This window comes from Alligator mississippiensis, chromosome 3 (genome assembly GCF_030867095.1).
Source record: "Alligator mississippiensis isolate rAllMis1 chromosome 3, rAllMis1, whole genome shotgun sequence".
NCBI lineage: Eukaryota > Metazoa > Chordata > Crocodylia > Alligatoridae > Alligator > Alligator mississippiensis.
Window position 1 is genome coordinate 3,279,649 of NC_081826.1, and position 21,428 is coordinate 3,301,076.

General features: G+C 49.0%; 1 protein-coding gene across 1 annotated transcript; it reads right to left on the reverse strand.

Annotated features, from left to right (window-relative positions):
* Positions 1 to 8,573: 8,573 nt before the first annotated feature.
* LOC102565873 (secreted Ly-6/uPAR-related protein 1) lies at positions 8,574 to 16,686 on the reverse strand. Its single transcript, XM_006278703.4, has 3 exons — positions 16,440 to 16,686; positions 13,955 to 14,074; positions 8,574 to 10,874 (listed from the first exon to the last, which is right to left on the reverse strand). Exons 1-3 carry the CDS (start codon positions 16,489 to 16,491, stop codon positions 10,657 to 10,659), a joined length of 390 nt encoding a protein of 129 aa, XP_006278765.2. The 5' UTR covers positions 16,492 to 16,686; the 3' UTR covers positions 8,574 to 10,656.
* Between the last annotated feature and the right edge of the window lie 4,742 nt (positions 16,687 to 21,428).

Here is a 21,428-nt window from a genome sequence, read left to right on the forward strand (position 1 = left end):
TACTATGAGTCCTGACTCCTTTTTCCTCTACACCGGTGGTCCTCAAACTTTGCTTCTTCATGGACCACTTGAAAGTTGCTGAGGGTCTCGGCGGACCACTTAATAAACTTTTTTTTGTTCTGCAAATCAAAGCACACGACTCATAGTTCAATATTGGTAGTCTTACCTTTCCAAAGCGATGGACGTGCCTGTTTTTTTGAGCAAAGTTCTGGGAAGTCGGGTGTGATGTTTGCCAGCTTTCACCTTAGGTCACCTTTCTGCAGACCACCTGAAGGGAGCTCGCGGACCAGTGGTGGTCCACGGACCAGTTTGAGAACCTCGGCTCTAGACCAATATGGCTACAAACTGCATACCTTGTCTCAGCTAGGAGTCGTGTTGTTCTGTCGCTTTAAGGAAAACAGCGTGCCGCCACGTTACGGCATTAGCCCCTCCAAGTATTTAATGACCAGCTTAAAGCAGGGTCTGATCCAGATCCAGCCTGTGCAGCTGTCTTCCAGCTTGTGGGTCTTCCCCTGGGGCTGGAAATTTGGCGGCAACATTAATTGCTGCTCCCCAGCTGCCAGGTCTCTAGACCTGTCCGGAGTCCTGTATGTGACCCTGAGTGCTAGATTGCACCCGTGCGTGGTTGGGCTGATGTGCAGGTCACTCCAGATCTGGGTATTTGGGGTGTACTTGGAAGATAAAGACAGCTTCTTGGAGAGAGGGACTCATGTGAGGGACCTCTGCAAGTGCAGATGGTGACACAGAAATGCATTTCTGTTCCCTGGTGGCCCAGGCTCGTTTCTGCCCCAATCCTACCTCAGCTGTGACGCTCCTCTCCCCTCCTCCCCCAACACATGCCCACCATAGTACTAACATGTTTGCTGCCCTTCTTCTGCTCATGCCAATGGGTGTATGTGATTCAAGCAGGTTGGGCAATTTCCCTGCACACACATATCTTTCATGGGCATGCTGCCATCCTGTATACTGTATCCAGAGCTTCCTTCTTGTCTTATATTCAGCAGGTTTGCCTTGGTTTTGATGGGTGAGACCTACAGGACATAGAACCTCATTAATGTCATAAATATCCCTTCCCCTGGCATGGGCTCTGCTCCCTTTGCCCCGTGTGATGCTTATCAATATACACTGAAACCAGTCTCTCAGAGATCCCACCGGCTCTGACAAGCTGAGGCTGGGAAAGGCCTGGGAGGCATCTCCAGCCCATTTTTCCCTGAAAGCAGGATTATTCCCCATAGGCATCTCCTAATGATTTCTTCCTTCTTTCACGCAGGGCTGGAAGAGGTGTCCTGAAGCTACCGGGCGCTTGTACACGACGCATAGTTTAGATGCACGTTACGGAACGGCACCGAAAATCCCCATTTCGCTAAGGCCAGTGCCCTGCCTTTGCATCTACCCAAGGACTCTCCAAGGTCCCCACTCCAGACCCTCACCCAAATCTGCGAGGCATGGGGCCTGAAACACCAGCACAACTCCACAGCATGTCCCAGGGAGGGCACTGCCAATGCAAGGACAGGGAAGCAGCTGGTTAAGACATGCTCAGAGGGTCCTACAAGGAGAACCATGCCCTGTGCTACAAAGGCAACCCCTGCCCCAAGGCCGATAGAACATGTGGAGCCCCTGCCTGAGCTGGGGTTATTACTGATGAATATACCTCCTCTGCTTGTGCTTGTAGGGAGGCAGTTAGACGGGCCAAAGCTACCATGGAGCTGAGGATGGCATCCCAAGTAAAGGACAACAAGAAATTGTTTTTTAGATATATAGGGAGTAAAAGGAAGGCCCAGGGAGGAATAGGACCCCTGCTAAATGGGCAGAAACAATTGGTGATGGACAGGGGGGACGAGGCTGAACTCCTCAACGAGTTCTTTGCCTCAGTGTTCCTAAGCGAGGGGCACGGCAAGTCTCTCACTGGGGTTGTAGAGAGGCAGCAGCAAGGCGCCAGACTGCCATGCATAGACCCTGAGATGGTGCAGAGTCACTTGGAAGAACTGGATGCCTTTAAGTCGGCAGGCCCAGATGAGCTCCATCCGAGGGTGCTGAAGGCACTGGCCGACATCATTGCAGAGCCACTGGCAGGAATATTTGAATGCTCGTGGCACATGGGCCAAGTCCCGGAGGACTGGAAAAGGGCCAACGTGGTCCCCATTTTCAAGAAAGGGAGGAAGGAGGACCCGGGCAACTATAGGCCAGTCAGTCTCACCTCCATCCTTGGTAAAGTCTTTGAAAAAATTATCAAGGCTCACATTTGTGAGAGCCCGGCAGGGCAAATTATGCTGAGGGGAAACCAGCACGGGTTCATAGCAGGCAGACTGTGCCTGACCAATCTAGTCTCTTTTTATGACCAGGTTACGAAACGCCTGGACACAGGAGGAGGGGTGGATGTCGTATACCTAGACTTCAGGAAGGCCTTCGATACGGTATCCCACCCCATACTGGTGAACAAGTTAAGAGGCTGTGACTTGGATGACTACACAGTCCGGTGGGTGGCGAATTGGCTAGAGGGCCGCACCCAGAGAGTCGTGGTGGATGGGGCGGTTTCGACCTGGAAGGGTGTGGGCAGTGGGGTCCCGCAGGGCTCGGTCCTTGGACCGATACTCTTCAATGTCTTCATCAGCGACTTGGACGAGGGAGTGAAGTGTACTCTGTCCAAGTTTGCGGATGACACAAAGCTATGGGGAGAAGTGGACACACCGGAGGGCAGGGAACAGCTGCAGGCAGACCTGGATAGGTTGGACAAATGGGCAGAAAACAACAGGATGCAGTTCAACAAGGAGAAATGCAAAGTGCTGCACCTAGGGAGGAAAAATGTCCAGCACACCTACAGCCTAGGGAATGACCTGCTGGGTGGCACAGAGGTGGAAAGGGATCTTGGAGTCCTAGTGGACTCCAAGATGAACATGAGCCGGCAGTGTGACGAAGCCATCAGAAAAGCCAGTGGCACTTTATCGTGCATCAGCAGATGCATGACAAATAGGTCCAGGGAGGTGATACTTCCCCTCTATCGGGCGCTGGTCAGACCGCAGTTGGAGTACTGCGTGCAATTCTGGGCGCCACACTTCAAGAAGGATGCGGATAACCTGGAGAGGGTCCAGAGAAGGGAAACTCGTATGGTTAAGGGCCTGCAGACCAAGCCCTATGAGGAGAGACTAGAGAAACTGGACCTTTTCAGCCTCCGCAAGAGAAGGTTGAGAGGCGACCTTGTGGCTGCCTTTAAGTTCATCACGGGGGCACAGAAGGGAATTGGGGAGGTTTTATTCACCAAGGTGCCCCCGGGGTTACAAGAAATAATGGCCACAAGCTAGCAGAGAGCAGATTTAGACTGGACATTAGGAAGAACTTCTTCACAGTTCGAGTGGCCAAGGTCTGGAACGGGCTCCCAAGGGAGGTGGTGCTCTCCCCGACCCTGGGGGTCTTCAAGAGGAGGTTAGATAGGCATCTAGCTGGGGTCATCTAGACCGAGCACTCTTTCCTGCCTATGCAGGGGGTCGGACTCGATGATCTATTGAGGTCCCTTCCGACCCGAACATCTATGAATCTATGAATCTATGACTGGGATTATTAACCTCTCAACACCCAGGATACCTCCTAGTGCAGGGCATTGGAGGCTGGAGCTGCTGTGTGGACCTGTCCTCCTCGCCCATCCCCGACCTTGCAGCAGGCTACTGCTCAGTGCAGACCAGCTCCCCATTTCCAATGGGCTGGGGGAACTCCTTGCCCCAGGAGAGCACTGGCAAGGCTTCAGAAGGAAGATGTCCAGAGCAAGAAGAGTAACTGCATTGAAAACATCCCAGAGGATCTTTCTGGGGACACTAGCCCCCACAGGCTACAGCCCAGATCTTTGCCTACTGGAGACTGGCAGAGGACTTCCCCTAAGTGTCTGGTGTGGCATTTCCCTTTCTCTAGGGAGCACTAGCATCTAGGAGCAACTGTTACAGAGGAACCTAGATGAGGTTTCATCCAGTCTGATAACTCCTAGATTCCTCTCTTACCGCTAACGCTGCATCAAGGGTTTATACAACACACTGCTGTTGTGTTTGTGACATCTTTCATTCTTTGGCTGATGGGAAAGAAAAGATTCAGAGGCTTAAGTGGCTCGTGTCCATACAAAACATGGCTGTCTGCCTGCTGTTACCTGCAGAGGCTTACCAAGACTGATTCCCTAGACAAGAACATTTGGTTTCTTGCAAGAACTATTAGCTGGGTTTGCTTTGCTCTGTACCCTGGAAGAGGCCACCCCATGGACCACTTTTGATGCTCCTGAAACAGGAAGGGGAAGCTCCACAGATATTCCCAGCATGCACCAAGACAAGCATGGTTTGGAGGAGCAGCTGGTACAGATGGGCAAACAGGGAGCTGCATTGTGGGGAAAGCCAATGCCTCATTACTACAGCTTGAAACATGGCTGCACCAAAATGCCTCCCCTTGTCTCATAAAGGGACCCACTGATAAAACACCCTCTGTCCCAGCCAACATGGCCCTGCCTGCACTGGACCAGTTCAGAAGGATTTGCACTCAAAATCCATTCCCTTCCCCATGAGCATTGGTATCAGGTAGATCCATCGCTTGGAAATGACCTGTTTTTTCTAGATTCAGGTTTTTAAAGGGATAAAAGGCAGGGTTATGAATGTTTTAGGCTGGTTTTCTTTAACCAACATGGCTGCAGATCTGGAGGCCAGAACGTGAGTGCAGCTGCACCCTCCACATCACACAGCCATTGTGGTGCTGCCCTGTGCTTAATTATTCTCTATGGGAAGGGAGACCAAAATGCCACGGACGGCAGGGCTCAGGCTAGACCCCAGTGAGGATGCTATCAGAACACCTCCCCAAAATGAACATCCCTCCCGTGCCTTTCTGGTTTAGCCTGAGGCCTGGAGAAAGGGGTGTCCTCGCTCTTATGCATATCCTGATCACGTGCCCAAGTCCTAGCCCTGCTCAGGGAGAATAGTACCCATGGGGCAGCTTTGGTTCATGGTCACAACAGGTGAATCTGGAGCCAGGAGGGCACAGACCTCCCCAGCACCCGGGTACCAGCTGCCAAGCAGGCTGTGATGCCAGCCTTGGCCATTTTCAGGGGGCCTAGGCCAACTTGCAGGAGTATGGCTAAGCAGAAGGCCCCAAAGCTTGTTTCTGAGTGACCACAGTGTGAATCTTTGCAGATGTGACCACTAGCTTGGCCAGCAAAGTAAAGGAAGCCATCCACATGTCTAAGTAAACCATGCACTCGATACAATTAAACAAAGCACAAGGCCTGAAAGAAAACATTATAAGGGAAGGCCATGCACTAAATGATCCAAATATACTACATCATAGCTTTATCTTAGACTATTAGTTATTGATGTCACCAAATGTATGAGATGCTATTTTGCTATAGTTGATATATTTTTGTGACGGTGCTCAGATTGCTTGTAAAAACAATGCAGCCGTGTCAGAGAAGACCATAAACGAAAGCAAAGAAGAAACAGGCCAGTGTTGAACAGCACTCCACAGTGGGGCAGGAAAGGAGATAAGAAACCCTCCCTTTTACTTTTCCAAGTACATAAATCCCAACTAATTGACGCCTCCAAGTCCACAAGAGCTCTGGGTCAGTCCAGTCCCCGAAGTTTGAGCGAAACAAAGACATGTAAACAAAACCAATCCCAGGTCATTTATTAGGATATGAGAACTAGGCATCTTGAAATAAGGGGTGTAGGCCAGAAGGAAATTTGAAGAACTCAGCAAATTCAAGAAGACCTGCTTGCCACCCTCCTCCCACCTCTTGAGTCTCCCCAGCTGGGCTAGGGACAGGGGTGGGGAAGAAGGTTACATGACAAGCCTTTATCTCCCTACCACCACTCAGGCACCTTCAAGTCTGGGGAGAGTATCAGGCCTGATAATCCCTAACCATCCCTGAGAAGAACAAAATGCATCCCTGTACCCCCAGCGATCACTGTGCAGCTCCCTCGCAGACCAAATCCTGCAAAGTCTACATGGTACAAGAGTGATTCTTGTAGATCAAGGATTTATTTTTGAATCAGGCCTTTTCTAACCAATTAAGCATGTTTAGGGAACTACACAGGGTCGCAGAAAAGTAGGGCTGGAAGGGACCTCATGAGGTTATGTCTAGGCAAGGCAAGGGAAGATTGCCCCTGACTAAACCATCCCAGTCAAGTGTCTGTCCAACCTGCCCTTGGAAACTCCTAAGCACGGACAGTCCACGACTCCTCTGTTCCAGTGCTTGGCCACCCCCAGGCCCTGGTTGAGAATCACTATATTAGTGCATGTAGAGCAAGGACACCCAAGGGGCAAGGGCATCTGTCCGGGACAGGCACATCTCAGCTGATCTATTTGTTGTGTCATGGTATGGTGGCCCTGAGCCCACCAGGAAAAAAATAGGCCTCCCGGTCAAGGTTTCCTTCCTGGTCAGGTGGATCTGGCTTGCCTAGGGCCAGGAGGAGGTTGACCAGGAGGTCCCAGGACTTAGTGCGGCCATGAAGGGAGAATGCATGGATGAAAAGGTGCAGGGATAAGTGCTGCCAGTACCTGAGCAGGGGGCTCCCAAGGAGGCAATGAAGGGGATGCTCTCAAGGTTGGTGTGTGCCAGGGTCTCCCTTGGCTTGCGTTGCAGGTGTCCATAGAAGGCACCAGCTGGATCTGTGCACCAGTTTGGACTAGAGGCCTATCGTATGCACATTGTTTGGGTGCAGTGTCTTGTGTCGTGTCATGGTTGTGGGTCATTTTATGTAGAGTTGAGATGGTGAAGTGTATGGGAGAGTTTGGATAGGGCTGATCCTGCCTCAGGCAGCAGGTTGGCCTAGATGGACACAAGGTCTGGATGGTATAGGATGGTTTGGACAGGAATGATACTGCCTCAGGCAGGGGTCTGGCGTAGAACACAAACTCTGGGCTGTCTGGGAGGATTCAGCTTGGCCAGATCCTGCCTTGGGCTAGGGGCTGCACTGGATGCAACCTCCACTGGTCCCTTCCAGCCCCCTGCTCCACTCTCCATCCCCACTATCCCTGGTGTTGCTGGCAATCTCCCAGGCCCACTCCAGCTCCCTGCCTTCTTCCCCCACCACCTCCAGTAGCCCTCAAGAGAGGCATCCTTCCACCCCCATGCCAAATTAGCAGACCCAACCCTTTCCCTGCCAGAACCACACCCATAGCCCCCCTCCCCAACATACCCAGTAGGGCTGTGCAAAATTTTGCCGGCTGTTTCGTTTCAAAGCTGTTTTGATGTGTTTCGAGCTCGAAACAGTGAAATCGAAAGCAAACAAAAGGCTTCAAAATAGCTTTGAAACAAAACGAGGGCACTCAGAACGTTTCATAAGTTTTGAAACATGTCGCGTTTCGAAGCCAGGCTTGCCTGCAGCTAAACAGTAGCTAAGGAGAGGGAGAGGGGGGGAGAAGGACTGCTCTCATTTTGACATCTAACTCCCTGTTTGATTCCCCAGCTCTCTGATTATTTCCCCAGCTCTTTCTGGGGGGTGCGGGTCCCCGGATCTGCACATGGGATGAAAGGAGACTGCCGCTGCCGGTGAGTGATAAATGTTTTGCTTTGAACAGTTTGAGGTGCAGTTTCCCAGACACCCCTGCTCCTATCTCCTTGAAACTTGGCAAACATCATGCCCTCAGAAGGGGCTACCATTCCTGCAATTTTTATCTGAATCAGGCAAGAAATGACAAGGTTATAGGGATTTACATGAGTCCCCATTATAGCCTATGGGCAAAACATTGAAATGTGTCGAAACAGAGAAACAGTTTCGATGAAACGAAACGGAACAGTGCTTCGAAACAGGAAAATGAAACATTGTCTCCTGGAAAGGGGAAAATGGAAGTCAAAATGAAACAGTGCTGTTTTGTGCAGCCCTAATGCCCAGCACCACCTGGCAGGGAGGAGCTGCTCCGTGGGCCCTCTTTGGGGTCTGCACAGGTGCTGCATGAGGTGGGCAGATGTGGTGCCCAGCATGTGCTGGCAGCAGAGCAGCAGGGCACCGACAAAGCTGTTGTGCATGTGGACGAAGCACTGCTCCAGGTAGAAGGCATGCAGGTCCCAGAACAACGGTTGTGTGCACACCTCGAAGCGAAGCAACACGTGCAGCTCACGCTGGTGATGACAGCATGACATGGCCAGCCCCAGGTAGGCGTGCAAGTGGCAGCTCAGCCTGGCCGGAGGATTGCAATATAGCTCTGCCTGCTCTGAGCTTGACTGGGGTCTCTTGAGTGTCGACTGACAACCTTTCATACAAGCAGGAGCGTGGCTGCTGGGGTCCCCCTGCTTTATCTGTGTCAGGTTTGGGTGTCTTGTGGTGTGCCAGGGGTGCCTTTTAGTAAGAGTTTAGATGATGGGTTTGTCTGGGATGGTTTGGATAGGGCTGATCCTGCCTCAGGCAGGGGGTTGGACTAGATGTGACCTCTGGAGGTCCCTTCCAGCCCCATTTCTCTACAATTCTGATTCATCTCCACATCCCCAAGGCTTGCTGCTTGCAACCACGCTGGTTTAGCGCAGACATGTGCAGGGGTTGGACTGGCTGCCCCTGGAGGTCCCTCTACATGGTCAGTTTATCTCAGGGTGAAGGAGATGAAGGGAGACACAACAGCAGTTTGCAAATATTTTAAACCAAGTCTTCAAATCAAGGGCAGTGATTCTTCTGCTTTGATATAGTGCCATTAGTCCCGTAGTCATTATAATTAAATGCACGGCTCTCGTTCAGATTCATAAAGCAAAATCAAGCCGTATTGAACATCTGGACAGTGCCTCCAATACTTCAGTCAGTCATTTATGCATCTGAGTTAATATTACTACACTGGAGTTAAGGCTTTATCTAGAGATAAAAACAGTCTGCGGGGCTCTGAAGTAGAAAAGAGACATTATCTGAAACAGCTAATGGACAAAACTCCAGAAGAAAGGATAGTGTGAATAGTGGGACATCAAGAGCCATTAGAAAGGCCTGAAGGTGTGGAGTGGAGAGAGATTAGCAGGAATCCAGGAGATGACAATGAGCCAAGAAGTCCATTGACTGCCTCAGCCCTGCCTGAATAGAAATGCCACTGCCTCTCCCAAGCAGTTGGTTTTAAAGTTTGGATGGAGCAGCAATCAAAGGGGTTGCAACTGCACCATTGCACCCCCCTGCATCCGCCCGTGCGGGTTGTCCAGAGAACCGGGGAATCTCCATCCTTGGCAGCTTTCAAGAGCAGTTTGGACAGACACTGGGCTGGGATGGTTTAATCGGGGCTAGTCCTGTCCTGAGCAGGGGGCTGGATGAGATATGATCTCATGAGGTCCCTTCCAGCCCCATTTTCCTATGATCCCATGATCCCAGCTTGTGATGTTCCCACCTGCACCACTCCCACAACTATCGTGACCCCTGGCTATTTGGCATCTGGTGAGTGCTGGAATAAGGCAACCTTCCTCTCACCATCTCTGCCTCCTGGCAGGAGGGTGTGTGCATGGAAGTGAGGGCATGCAAAGGTAGAGGGGGATCCCCTGCAATAGGGGGCTGCTTAGAGGGCTGGGACCCTGTTGAAATGCCCTGCCAATCTCCAGAGCCCCACTTCTGCCTAGATTGAAGCTGATACTTATAGGAGGAGGGACCTTTCCATTGCTTGTCCAGCCCTTGTGCTACGGACACCACTGGCAACTCCAAGGGGTTTATTATCCCGAGGGGTAAATGGGGGCTGTGCAGAAAGAAACACCAGTGGACGTGACTTTATTTGTGCCGAACCACTGGATGTGACTTTATTTGCCGGACACTCACAGCCCTGCCAGGGGGAACACGAGCCTCTAAGCTCCCTCCTGCTGCCAGCTTACCCTTCTTGGGGGACCGCATGGAAAGGCTTTGTTCATTGCAACAATGCAAAGGGGGAAGTTCAGCTCTTCTTCATGATCCTTCAGGTGTGCCTTCTTCGAGAGCAGAGACATGCTTCCCCTTTGGCCCCTTGAACTGTCAGGCTTCCTTAGGAGGAGGTGGCTTATGAGCAGGAAATGGAGGAGCCCTGTTATCACCGCACGGAGACCTTGTTCTACCTGTTGGGAGTCCTTCTTCAGGGCCAGGGTTGGAAGCCAGGTCTCCTGACATTCGGACCAAAGGGTTCGCTGAGCAAATTCCCGAGAGACAAGGAGAGCCTCCACTGATTCGGGGTGGGATCAAGCAGCAAATCTGCTTCTGGGGCATCAAGTCTGGGGGTGGCAGTGCTTTGGAGCTGGGAACGAGCAATGAAAGCGGTGCACAGACGGAGTTGGGTGCTGGGCCCTGTGCACAAATCAGCTGGGCGTCCACGAGAGCTGGGAGCAAAGAGGCTCAGACTCCCCATGCACCAGCCGGTCACCATGCCCCTTCCTGGACTCATTGGCTGGTAAGACAAAGTCATTTTTTCCCCTGTTCCTGCTACAGCCCCAAAACAGAGCAGCAGAGAGAACAACCCTCCTCACCCCCCACCCCCAGACAGCCTGGCTCTCCCTGAGCTCCCATACCTGCAGGGCCGAGGTGGTAGCATGCAGCCCACCGGTTTCCAGCCTAGCAGAATATTGCTGCAGGGTTCAGCATCTGGGTCCTCCCAGGTCCTTTCAGATTCAGTGCCACGAATCAAACAAAAGCAGCTTATTCCCATGAACACCTAAATACTCCACGTGCCGGAGCCGCTCAGTTCGGTGGGTTCCTGTCTGAGCACCAGGAGACGGCATTACAGGGGGGCCTTGATGAGGATGCAGAGGACAGCAGCCGTAATCCCCAGCATGGCGTGGTTGGCTTTCAGCCCCACAACCCCGTTAGGGTTGGAGTTGCAGAGGTCAGTGTAGCAGCAGGAAACGGGATGCTTTACCCCAATTCCCCAGGGAGAGGATGGCACGCAGTTTGAAGAACAGCCTCTGGTAATGGTGATGTTCCCAAAAAATGGATAACCTATGGGGGGAAAAAGAAAGAGAAAGAGTGAAAGAAGGCTTATAATTTGGTGGGGGGCCCTGATGCTCATTTACCGTATTTATTCATTGACCATATTTATTTAGCAGATTTATCCACTTATTCTTTTTTATTATGTACCATATTTATTATTTATCATATTGATTCATGTACAATATTTACTTACCATATTTATCCACTTATTACTTTTATCATTTAACATATTTATCATTTATCACATTTACCATATTGATTTACCATATGTATCCACTTATTACTTTTATTATTTAACATATTTATCATTGATCATATTTACCATATTGATTTACCATATCTATCCACTTATTACTTTTATTATTTATCATATTTACCATTTATCACATTTAGTCATTTGCAATCTTTATTTATCATATTTTATTCACTTATTATTTACCGTGTTTATTATTTATTATTTTTCTTATTGACCATGTGTATTCATTTACTGTATTTGCCATAGCCCCCCGACCCATCACATTTCAAACAGGAATCCATCATTCAAAAACATTTCTGCCCGGTTGTGGTCTAAGTTTTTTGCAAGAGAAGAAATGCTCACATAGTTTTCTATACACAATAAATGAGGGAAAGCATCTTCGGAGAGGAGGCTGAAGTCCCAAAGTGTTGAGAACTACCATGTTACAGCATTTATGAGCATTAGCTTTAGCCTGTGGTCTGCATTTCCCCAGGGGGAAAAGCTTCCCACAGCATTAGCAGTCTTTACTGGAGTCTGGAGTATACATGGGGGTCTCTTTTAGTCCACCTCCACTCTCATTTCTGGCAGGGGGTCTCAGCTGGCTCTTTTTCCTATTGATGATAGCTAGCAATGTGCCATGAGCACCTGATGGCAGCTGAAATCATGAAGCATTTCATCCACTTCGAATGCCAGCGTATGCTGCAGGCTTTCTGGGTGGTCTTGTTGCTTGTATTCCACGTTCATTTAAAAAAGGCTCAGGGCATGCAAAGCCTTTGTGCTCAATAACCATGTGTTGCCCATTGGTACCCTCAGTGCACCCAACGCTGGGTCTGCACATAGGGAGACTCAGCCTTCTTCCTCTCTTATAGACTATTTCTGGACTTACTCCATTGCAAATTTGAGGGGAAGCAAGTTTGTGTGATGCCAAGTTGCTTCTGCCACGCATCGTTGCCCCAGTGCATGACAAGTCAGACGGTCTGAGATGCTAGCGGGAAATCAGGATCGACCTTTTCTTTTTTGGCACCAGAATTTTTAGGGAAGCAGAATGAAGAGTGGGACCTGAGGTCCCCACTTTATTTAGGGCTTGTTTCTCCACGATGATGGGCCAAGGCTAGCAAAGCAAGCCTGGGAGACGGCATAAAGGAAGCAGAGATGTGATGCGCCACCAGCTCAGAGTCAAATGGATTCTTCTCTTTTCCCCCAAAGTTTCTTTCAAATGTGGGTCTGGACTTTTCCACCTGGATTCCTCTTAGCTGATGCCATAGCCTTGTAGGTTGTTTTAGGTTAACCCATTCTATAAGGTGAGGGAACTATTTTAATGCTTGCAGTTTGGAGGATAAAGGTGTTTTCTGTGTTAGCATACAAAGGTGCTTGAGCATCTGAGTTCAGAGGCTAAACTGAGCTATATACGGTCTTCAGTTTTGCAATATAAGTCAAGCTATACACGGTCTCCCAGTTTTCTTGCTGGGATCCTATGACCCCAGCTGACTTCCTGCCCCTGGGGCAGGGGGCTGGACTTGATGATCTTCCCAGGTCCCTTCCAGCCCTAATGTCTATGAAATCTATGAAATCTATGAAAAAACTTGTTTGGCAAGTGCATCTCTCTTAGCTGACTGCTGTGCTTCATGCTCTTAGAAACGCCGCTTTAGATTTCCAGGCAGATACCATTTATGCTGATTTGTGCCTCAGGCGCTTAAGTACCCTTATCTTTGTTCTGCTTTCAAGATAACTAGGTGGGGGGTAGCTGAAGTTTTAAGGGCTACTGGTTGTGAACAAGTAGTGTGTCAAATAGGGGCAGGTAAAACGACATGCTCCGTTTCATTTGCTACTTTAGCACAACAGAATAATATAGTTCATTATATACTATATACAGGATAGTATAGTCATATACTTTATTATTGATTTACTTTATTAGTTACTCTATACAGAATAGTATACTTTATATGTACTTAGTATACTTATATTAGTTACTATACAGACACTCTCATGGACCCAGAGGGACAGCCTTCCATCTTCAGCTGCCTCTGTGCAAAAGTGAAGTTTATTTCCTACCTACGGGGACTTTTTACCATCTTGTACCATCTACACTTTTCCCAGAGCCTGGCGAAGGGACTTTGATCCTGAAAGCTTGCAGAAAAGGACAATTTTCTTGCCATTTTCCAGTTGGTCTAATAAAAGGTATGATTTTGGAACCAAGAGTTCTAGTTTTTTGTATGTTTACAGACTAGTAATATACTTTATTTACTACTGATTTGCTTTATTAGTTACTCTATACAGAATAATATACTTTATATATACTTAGTATACTTACATTAGTTACTATACACAGACTAGTAATATACTTTATTTACTACTGATTTGCTTAATTACTCTATACAGAATAGTACAATTTATATATACTTAGTATAATTATATTAGTTACTATATATAGATTAGTAATATACTTTATTTACTGCTGATTTGCTTTATTAGTTACTCTACACAGAATAATATACTCTATATATACTTAGTATACTTATATTAGTTACTATATACAGAATAGTAATATACTTTATTATTTACTAGTGATTTACTTCATTAGTTACTTTATACAGAATAGTATACTTTAAAACACCACTTAGTTATGGGCTCTAGCAGCCTAAGAACGAAGCTGCTTGAACCGTGCTGGGCTGGTTATTAGAAATGACTAATTGTCAACATTACTGGTGGGGAGGAGGGGCATTATAAGGGAGGGATCCAGCACTGACTGGGAGTTAGGAAGAGGATGGGGAAGTGACAGATGATTTCCTGGGGAGGGCATCATTGCCATGAATCGGGGGTGCAGGCCTTTTGTCATACTTGGGGTGAGACTTACCCGAGTCCACGGACAGCTCTGTTGTCCTGCACGCAAGCTCATTCGGTTTGCAAGTGGCAATCCTGGTGCATCCACGAATATCCGTCGGCGCTCTGCAGGTGTAGCATTGCAGGGACCTGGCTGCAAAGGGAAACCAGATGGGGAATGTCAGAAGTGAGCGAACCAAGCGCTGAGGATGGCCCTGAGACAGTTCATTGCATTAGAGGGTGGCACCTCCGCTACTGCCCCACCCACGCAGGGTGCATTATGAAGCATAAAGCTCAAGTCACTAGTCATACTTTAGCTGCAAGATCAGGGCCCAGCTGGCCCCTGTGTCCCCACATTGGGTCCCAGGTCACCTCTGTGCACAGATCCAGTGTGCTCTCTGCCCCGGGGGGCTCCCCACGGGTGCATAAGTTTGCCAGCAGGAGAACAGCAACGGCTGCTACCATTTAAAGGTGTGGTGCCCAACATACAAAATGCATCCATTTCTTAGTCCCATACTCCCCAGTATTGTTTCAGCTTCTGTTCCCAGGCATCTTTTCATAAGAAAAGAAACAAATTACTAATTCATAGAAACAGATTACTTTCGGGGTGATATTTCCTAGGTAGCATCTCAGCTCACAGATGAACGTTTAAGTTTGAAGAGCTTTGGGACCAACTCCTTATGAGAGTGACTGTAAATGTGCATGTGTGTGTGTATGTATGTGTGCATGTGTATTGGTCTCAGTTCTGATCCAGATTAGAAAATGGGGAGATAAACTACCATTTTCCACTGGCACAGCTTAGGCCAGAGTCCAACTGGGAGACTCTCCCAGCCTTCATTCAGGTCTGCTATTGCTCAATGCAGCTGTTGCTGGTGTATGATTTATAGCATTGCTTTATACCAGCTGTTGCTTTGCAGAGTCAGGTCTTTGCACATGCCACCACGTCTGCTGTCCTGACTCCTTTGTATAAAGCAGTTAGAAAATGCAATATATATCTCCCCTGCCACCTTCTGGCACTAAAGAAGAGCATCATTTTTCCCCTTCCTAATAGTACATCACTAGGCAAGAGGTGCTCAGCTAAAAGGGTCCTTCAAAGCTTTGCAGCACTGGCTGGGATTGACTCATTGAAGCCCCCAACTGCAAGTGCATTTCAAAGGCAATCAGGACTCATAGTAGAGATGATATCTTTGATTAGACCAACAAGATTTTTGCAAAAAAAAGTCTTTAATTGCACTCTTACAGACACAAACACCCTTCATCAGGCATTGGGCCCCTGATGTGTTTCATCTCCTTTGCAAATTTGAGCCTGAACCAGTGCAGGGAGAGCTCTGCTGAGACTGGGGAATGTTTTCTTCTCTGCTGTGCACAGGCAGAAGTGCCCTAACGAGGGGCAAAGTCAGGCAGGACGAGGCCCCATGGGCCTGCACTTTCAGCTGGTGGAAATGGGTGCAGCTGCAGTCATTTCAGGAGCTGAGGCTCCCTCAGACCAGGAAGAATTGGACTGAACCAGGTCCCAACTAGCCCAAGGTCCTGTCTTCAGCGGGGGGCAGGAGCAGCGACAGCCACGGGACCCCTGAGTATGCAGAGCAGGGCTAATCTCATCTGCTCCCCTCCTTTGCAATCTGAGCCCAGCTCCTGATCACTCCGGATTCACTTGAAACCAGAAGCAGGAGCTTTAGCAGCAATTGCCGGGCTGCTCCCCAACCCATGCTCCTCCTCGCAGTATAAGCACCTGCACTGGGGAGTTGAGTGGGAGTTGTCCATCCTGCCCTTAACCAGACAGGCCAGGCAGAGGCCGTGTCAGCTCTGATCAGTCTTTCACCCCATTGCTTTGATCCCAAATCTCTTCACACGTGCACACACACATGCGCACACAGCCCCAATAGATTATGGTTGGGTGGGATGGTTTGGCCAGGGCTGGTCCTGCTTCAGACAGGGGTTAGAGTAGAAGTGGCCTCTGCAGGTCCCTTCCAGCCCCACTTTTCTAGGACCCTTATGACAATCCCTACATGTCTTACCCGGCTGAAGCAGCATGGGATGTCCCTAGGCTTTGTTTCTTTCTCCTCCTTCCCCTAGCACCCATGCTGACTGGGCATGCAACACCAGTGTCCTGACTGTGACGTGCTCTGCATTTGCTTTCTTTGCTTTCCGCTTCATTTGCTTTCCATTGTGCCTGATAGTAAAGCAGCTCAGGATCACAGCACCTCTCTCTGATCTAACAGTGCCCCCCTTCCTCCCACCCCCTAATCCCTTCTGAAAAGCAATCCTTGCAATCTCCTATGCCTGATGAAGGGCGCTTGTGCCCCAAAGCTTGCAAATATATATATTTTTTTGGTGCCACTATCTAGTTGGTCCAATAAAAGATATATCACTTCTGCCATGAGTTTTGAGTCCTATGCCTCTTCTTTTGCCTTCTTGCTTCTTGGAAGAAACACATCCCCCACCATCCCCAAGCCTTTCCCAACCCCACCACATACTCCACGAGACTCCAGCGAAAAGCCCCTGCGGTCCCATCTTACCAGGCTGTACACATGCAGATGCAACCACCAGAACAACCAGAAAGGCTTTCATCCTCAGCAGGTCCCTGTATCTGGGGTGGCAAAGACCCTGAACAATGAGGAGCAGCTTCCTGGCAGCTTTATATTCTCTCCAGCCCCATGGGTGGATTCTCCGGGAATGATGGGGAGCGAATCCCTTTGTTTCTCATTGGGAATTGCAGCAGAACGGGTTCTTTGCATAGAGAGGTAATGAGGTCACTTGGCAGGGCGCTGCTTCCTTTCTTGCCACACGCCGGCATCTCTCCGAGAGCAGGGTCCCGGAGGCAGAAAACAAGAGGAAAACAAAGAAAAAATAAATAACAGCAGCAGCAGCCTGATTTCGATCTGCAGCCAGTTAGCCTGGGGACCTACCGACCAGACAGAAGTGGTTGGGAGGAACCCACTAGCTTAAATCCAGGTAGCCTGGCTGAAGATGCAGAAGAATGGAAATCAGGGGTGCTGGGGATAACCTGCAACTGGTGTGGGAGTCTCTGGGGTCGAGGCTTTGCCCCTGCATCAAGGCTGAACCTGGCGTGCCGGTAGCAGTGTGGATGCACCCTGGGATGATCTCAGGAAGCTCCTTCCCATGCAATAGCACGGCTCTTTTCCCCCGAAGCTCCAAGACCCGCTCAGCAATGGTTGTTGGGCTGTCATGCCCCCTCTGAAGGATGCTCGGTCTGGAGGAAACTGCATAGAAACCTCGGGCAGCAGCAGAGCTGAGGGCAGGGTGTGAGCCCGGGCGACCCCTGAGGTCCCTTTTAGCCCTGTGATTCCAAGGGGGTTGTGTGTCCTGGTCCGATGGCACGGACCATGCAGCCATGATGTGATGGCCCATCCAACTGTGAGCACATGTGGCTGTGCTTGAAACACCTGGTTCTCTTCCAGATGCTCAGGAACATGGGACTGGAAGTGGCTGTGAACTCCAGTTTGCTGTGTCCACACATCCAGAAGACCATGCTACTCTGAGCCCTTGGCGTTCCCTGTGCAGATATGGCAGATACTGTACGGTCTTGTTTGATGTTTCCCTCGTTGAGGCAAATCTTCCCTGAGCATCAGCAGCTCAGACAACGGGAAGTCAGGGCGGCGAAGATGCTGCCCTAAATCCCTGGCACGTGGGTTCAGGCTTATGCTACCGACTCCATGTGCCTTGTTCTGGGCAAGTTGCTAGACTCCTTTACCTCAAATGTATGTCAAACGTATGGCTCATGCCCAGTGCCGTACCTAGACTCCCGGTGGCCCCAGATGAACTTTTAGTATTGGGTCCCCCTTCCCCAGACATAATGATTTTTTGGTTGCAAAAGTCTTTATCACATCTGTGGTACTGGTGTCTTTAAATAGTTTGTTCTTCATTGATAACATTGCCAGTCCCTTATATGTGCAATATTAAACCTTTTTTTTTTTTTGCAATTGTAATTTTTGGTTTTTTTCATTTTCAGGCCCCCTTTCTGTCTGGGCCCCAGGTGGCTGCCCCGTTCGCCCACGCCTGTGTCCGAGTCTGCTCATGGGCTGGGTCTGTCCGGTCTCCGTGTGGTCTGGCTTGCAGGGCGCTCGGGGGCTGGGAATTTGGGGTGACGGCATGGAGGGCCTGGAGTATCCTTGGCAATGCATATTGGCAGGGGCAAGTGATAGCTGTATTAACCCCTCTGCTGCTGCCTCTCTCCTGCCACAGCCATGTGGATCCAATAGCCCCGTAGTCTGGATCCGGGCCGGGCCGTGTGGATCCAATAGCCCCTGCTCCAACCTTTGCTCCTGGTCTCTGAAATGGTGCAGAAGTGTTTCCTTTTAGGAACTGCTCATAATTAGCTGGTTAACAAGGGGTTGAGGCCTTATTAATTAATTAATTAATTAATTAATTAATTAATTAATTTAATTTTAATAATCAACATGAAAATGTCTTTTTTTCCCTAAAGTTTTTAACTATTTTGATGACATTTCATTCCGAAAAGCAAAACAAACCCAAACGAGGACTTCCACGACAGTAACATGCTCCATCCCAACATGTTTTGAATGGACATTTTTTATTTTAGTTTTTTTTTTTGTTTGGTTTTTATTTTTGGTTTCAAAGTGACTTTTCAAGTTTTAAATTCCTTGTTCTGAACATATACAGTTTTACAATGAAGACTGTTGGAAGGGTATACGTGTCTTGATCTTGCAGCTATAAATGCCTTGATTTCACTAAATGAAACATTTCATTGGAGTTAATGAAATAGTTTAAAAACAATTATCCTCATCCTCATCCTCATCATCATTCTGTTCCCTAAAAGAAAAAAAAAATCAGAGCAATTCCTCTGAAACAGAAACAGTCTAAATCATGGAAAAATCAAATCAAATCAAATCAAATCAAATCAAATCAAGTCCATTAATGCTTGTGAGCTACAATATTGGGAAGGCTATACGTTAATAGGATATTGTTACCATTTCCCCCATGGGGACATCAGTGTTGCATCAGCCTACTGCAAAAGTGTGTTAAACTCCTGCCCTTGCAGTATTTTCTTCCCCTATTCAACCGCAGAGGAGTTTTAGACAATGAAACGTGGTTGTGCCCTCCTGTTGTTTATATATTAGATTGCCGCTGTGGGCAATCTCGGTAATAACTGGAAAGATGAGTAATTAGGATTTCTACTGCCGGCAAACACAAGACGAGGCAGGCTCGAGCATTGGGGCGGGAGTTTGGGTGGGGGACTGCAAGAATTGGACCTCCTTCCATGTGTTCCCATAGTTTTAGGCTGGAGCGTGGAGGGCGGGGAAGAGAACCAGCTGATATATCAAAAAAAGGTTGGCCTTCTGTCTGTACCAAGAAAAAGGCCAACGTGAAGAAGACTCAGAACAAATGCCCCACCCTGGGTGTAGCCTTGCCAGGCAATGAGGAGTTACACAAAACAAGCCGGCAGGTTGGGTGACGTGCAGCTATTTTCTTGAAACATGGGCAGGTCAAGGCATACTTGAGCAAGAAGTCATCCATGCCCATGACCCAGGGCTCTGGGTGCCAGAGCTGGTTTGAGCAGCATTAACTGGGGAATGCAGGATGGATCAAAATCAAGTCTTCACACCTGCTTGATGGGGTTGGGACTAGTGGCTATAGCCCTGTGCTTTGCTCCAGATATATCCCTGTACCATGGTCAGCACTGTGGTGCCATCGGGGCCAGCCTGGTGCCCTGTAGTGCCTTGGTTCTTTACTCTGCCGACCCCAACTCATCGGGTGACCCTGAGCTCCCTTCAGACGGTGTCCAATTGGGGCATTCGTTTTGGTTGCTTCCATTTTTCAGGGCCCAAGCCCCAATCCTTCCTCAGTGGTGGCACCTCACTGTTCCCCTCCCATCTCTGCTTGTGGTCTTGATTCCCAGCTGTACTCGCATTGGTTTCTGGATTGTGTTTTAAGTGAGGCCAGCTCATTACACACCCCTCCTGGCACCGTGTTACCAGAGACCTTGGTTGACTTTGGCCAACGCATCTTCATAGCAAACCCGTGAGGAACAGCAGCAGCATCCTCCCTGCTTGTACCGACTGGGATGGCAGTCCAAAGAGGGAGAGGAGGTTTCTCAGGGTCTCCACAGGACAGAGCTGGGGCTAGAAGAAGAGGAGACAAAACCAAGGGTACTACCTTAACTCCATATCTGCATCACCAGAGATGCTGAACCATGGGGGATAGGCTTGGGTTGGAGCTACCAGCTATTTTCCAAGGGTAGGACATCACCATAGCATCTCCAGCATGCAATGTCCATGGGGTTATTTGGTCTAGCTCCTCGTGGCAGCAGGGCATGGAGCAGTCATAAAGGGAATTTAGAGCAAGCTTAGAACATAGTCAGGACACTGCCAGGTCCCCAAGACTCGTCTTGGACAAACTCAATGAATGCATTGAGTCCAAAAGTGAGCGAGTCCAGAAGATCATCTTGGACAAACTCAATGAATGCATTGAGTCCAAAAGTGAGTGAGTCCAAAAGATCATCTTGGACAAACTCAATGAATGCATTGAGTCCAAAAGTGAGTGAGTCCAAAAGATCATCTTGGACAAACTCAATGAATGCATCTGAGGAAACAGGAGCCCAAGAAGTCACAGAGAAGAAGAGGGGTTGTTCATGGAGAAGATAAACTCGGTTGTTCATGGGGAAGATAAACTAGTGTGTTAGCCAGGCATCCTCCATGGGGCAGGGCAGCAAACCACCTCCCTGCAGTTTTGGACACCAGTAGGCACAAGCCTTCGGGGCTTGAGAGTGATAATCCTGCTTGGTCCTGGCATGTGGAGTCTGCAGTACGGCACTTCACTGCAGCAAGGAGCAGCGTTAGCTCTCCCTACCATAGCACAGTTTGCTCCAATGACTTGTGAACCAAGTCAGGAAGGAGGAGAGGTGGATTCAGCCCCTTCAGAGAGGTAAAGCACGCATGACCGATGGACTTCAAAGGAAACGTGGCAGTACTCAAAGGTGCGATGACAGCAATGTGGATGCATCATGCTTCTCCACAAGGGCTTGAAGGGTGCAAACATCCAGGGACCGGAGTTACATAGAAAATATCAATTTCAGCTTATCCATCCACCGCTGTGGTGTCTTGCGTCCCAAATGCTCATGCAGAACACCAGGGGAAGCAATGAATGGTAGCAGCGGTTGTCACCCAATACCCATTAAACTTAAGGAGAGTCTTTAAATTGACTGGAAAGGGTTTTAGATTTGTGCGTAGAAGAGAGGGAAAATCCACTTCTCAGCTGTTTGAAATGATAGAGTAAATTAATTAAATGCTGGAGTGGGGACTGGCAGAGATGTGCTAGAGTCATGTTGGGGGTCAGTGATCCTCAACCAGCTTTCTACAGCGTGCCATGAGTTCCTCTTAAGGGTGCTGTGCAATGCTAATGCCATTAGGGGTGTAAACACTTACACGTGATTCACAAGATAAACCCAGAGGTTACACACAGGAAGCCACAGCGACAGACACTTTCTGACCTGTTGCAGGCTTCTGGAGGTCTTTGCAATGGAGGAG

Coding starts and splice junctions, on each gene's coding strand:
- LOC102565873 (XM_006278703.4), bottom strand. CDS start 16,491: ATGAAAGCCTTTCTGGTTGTTCTGGTGGTTGCATCTGCATGTGTACAG. Junction 14,075..16,439: donor ATCTGCATGTGTACAGCCTG/GTAAGATGGGAC, acceptor TTCCCTTTGCAG/CCAGGTCCCTGCAATGCTAC. Junction 10,875..13,954: donor AGAGCTGTCCGTGGACTCGG/GTAAGTCTCACC, acceptor TTCCCCCCATAG/GTTATCCATTTTTTGGGAAC.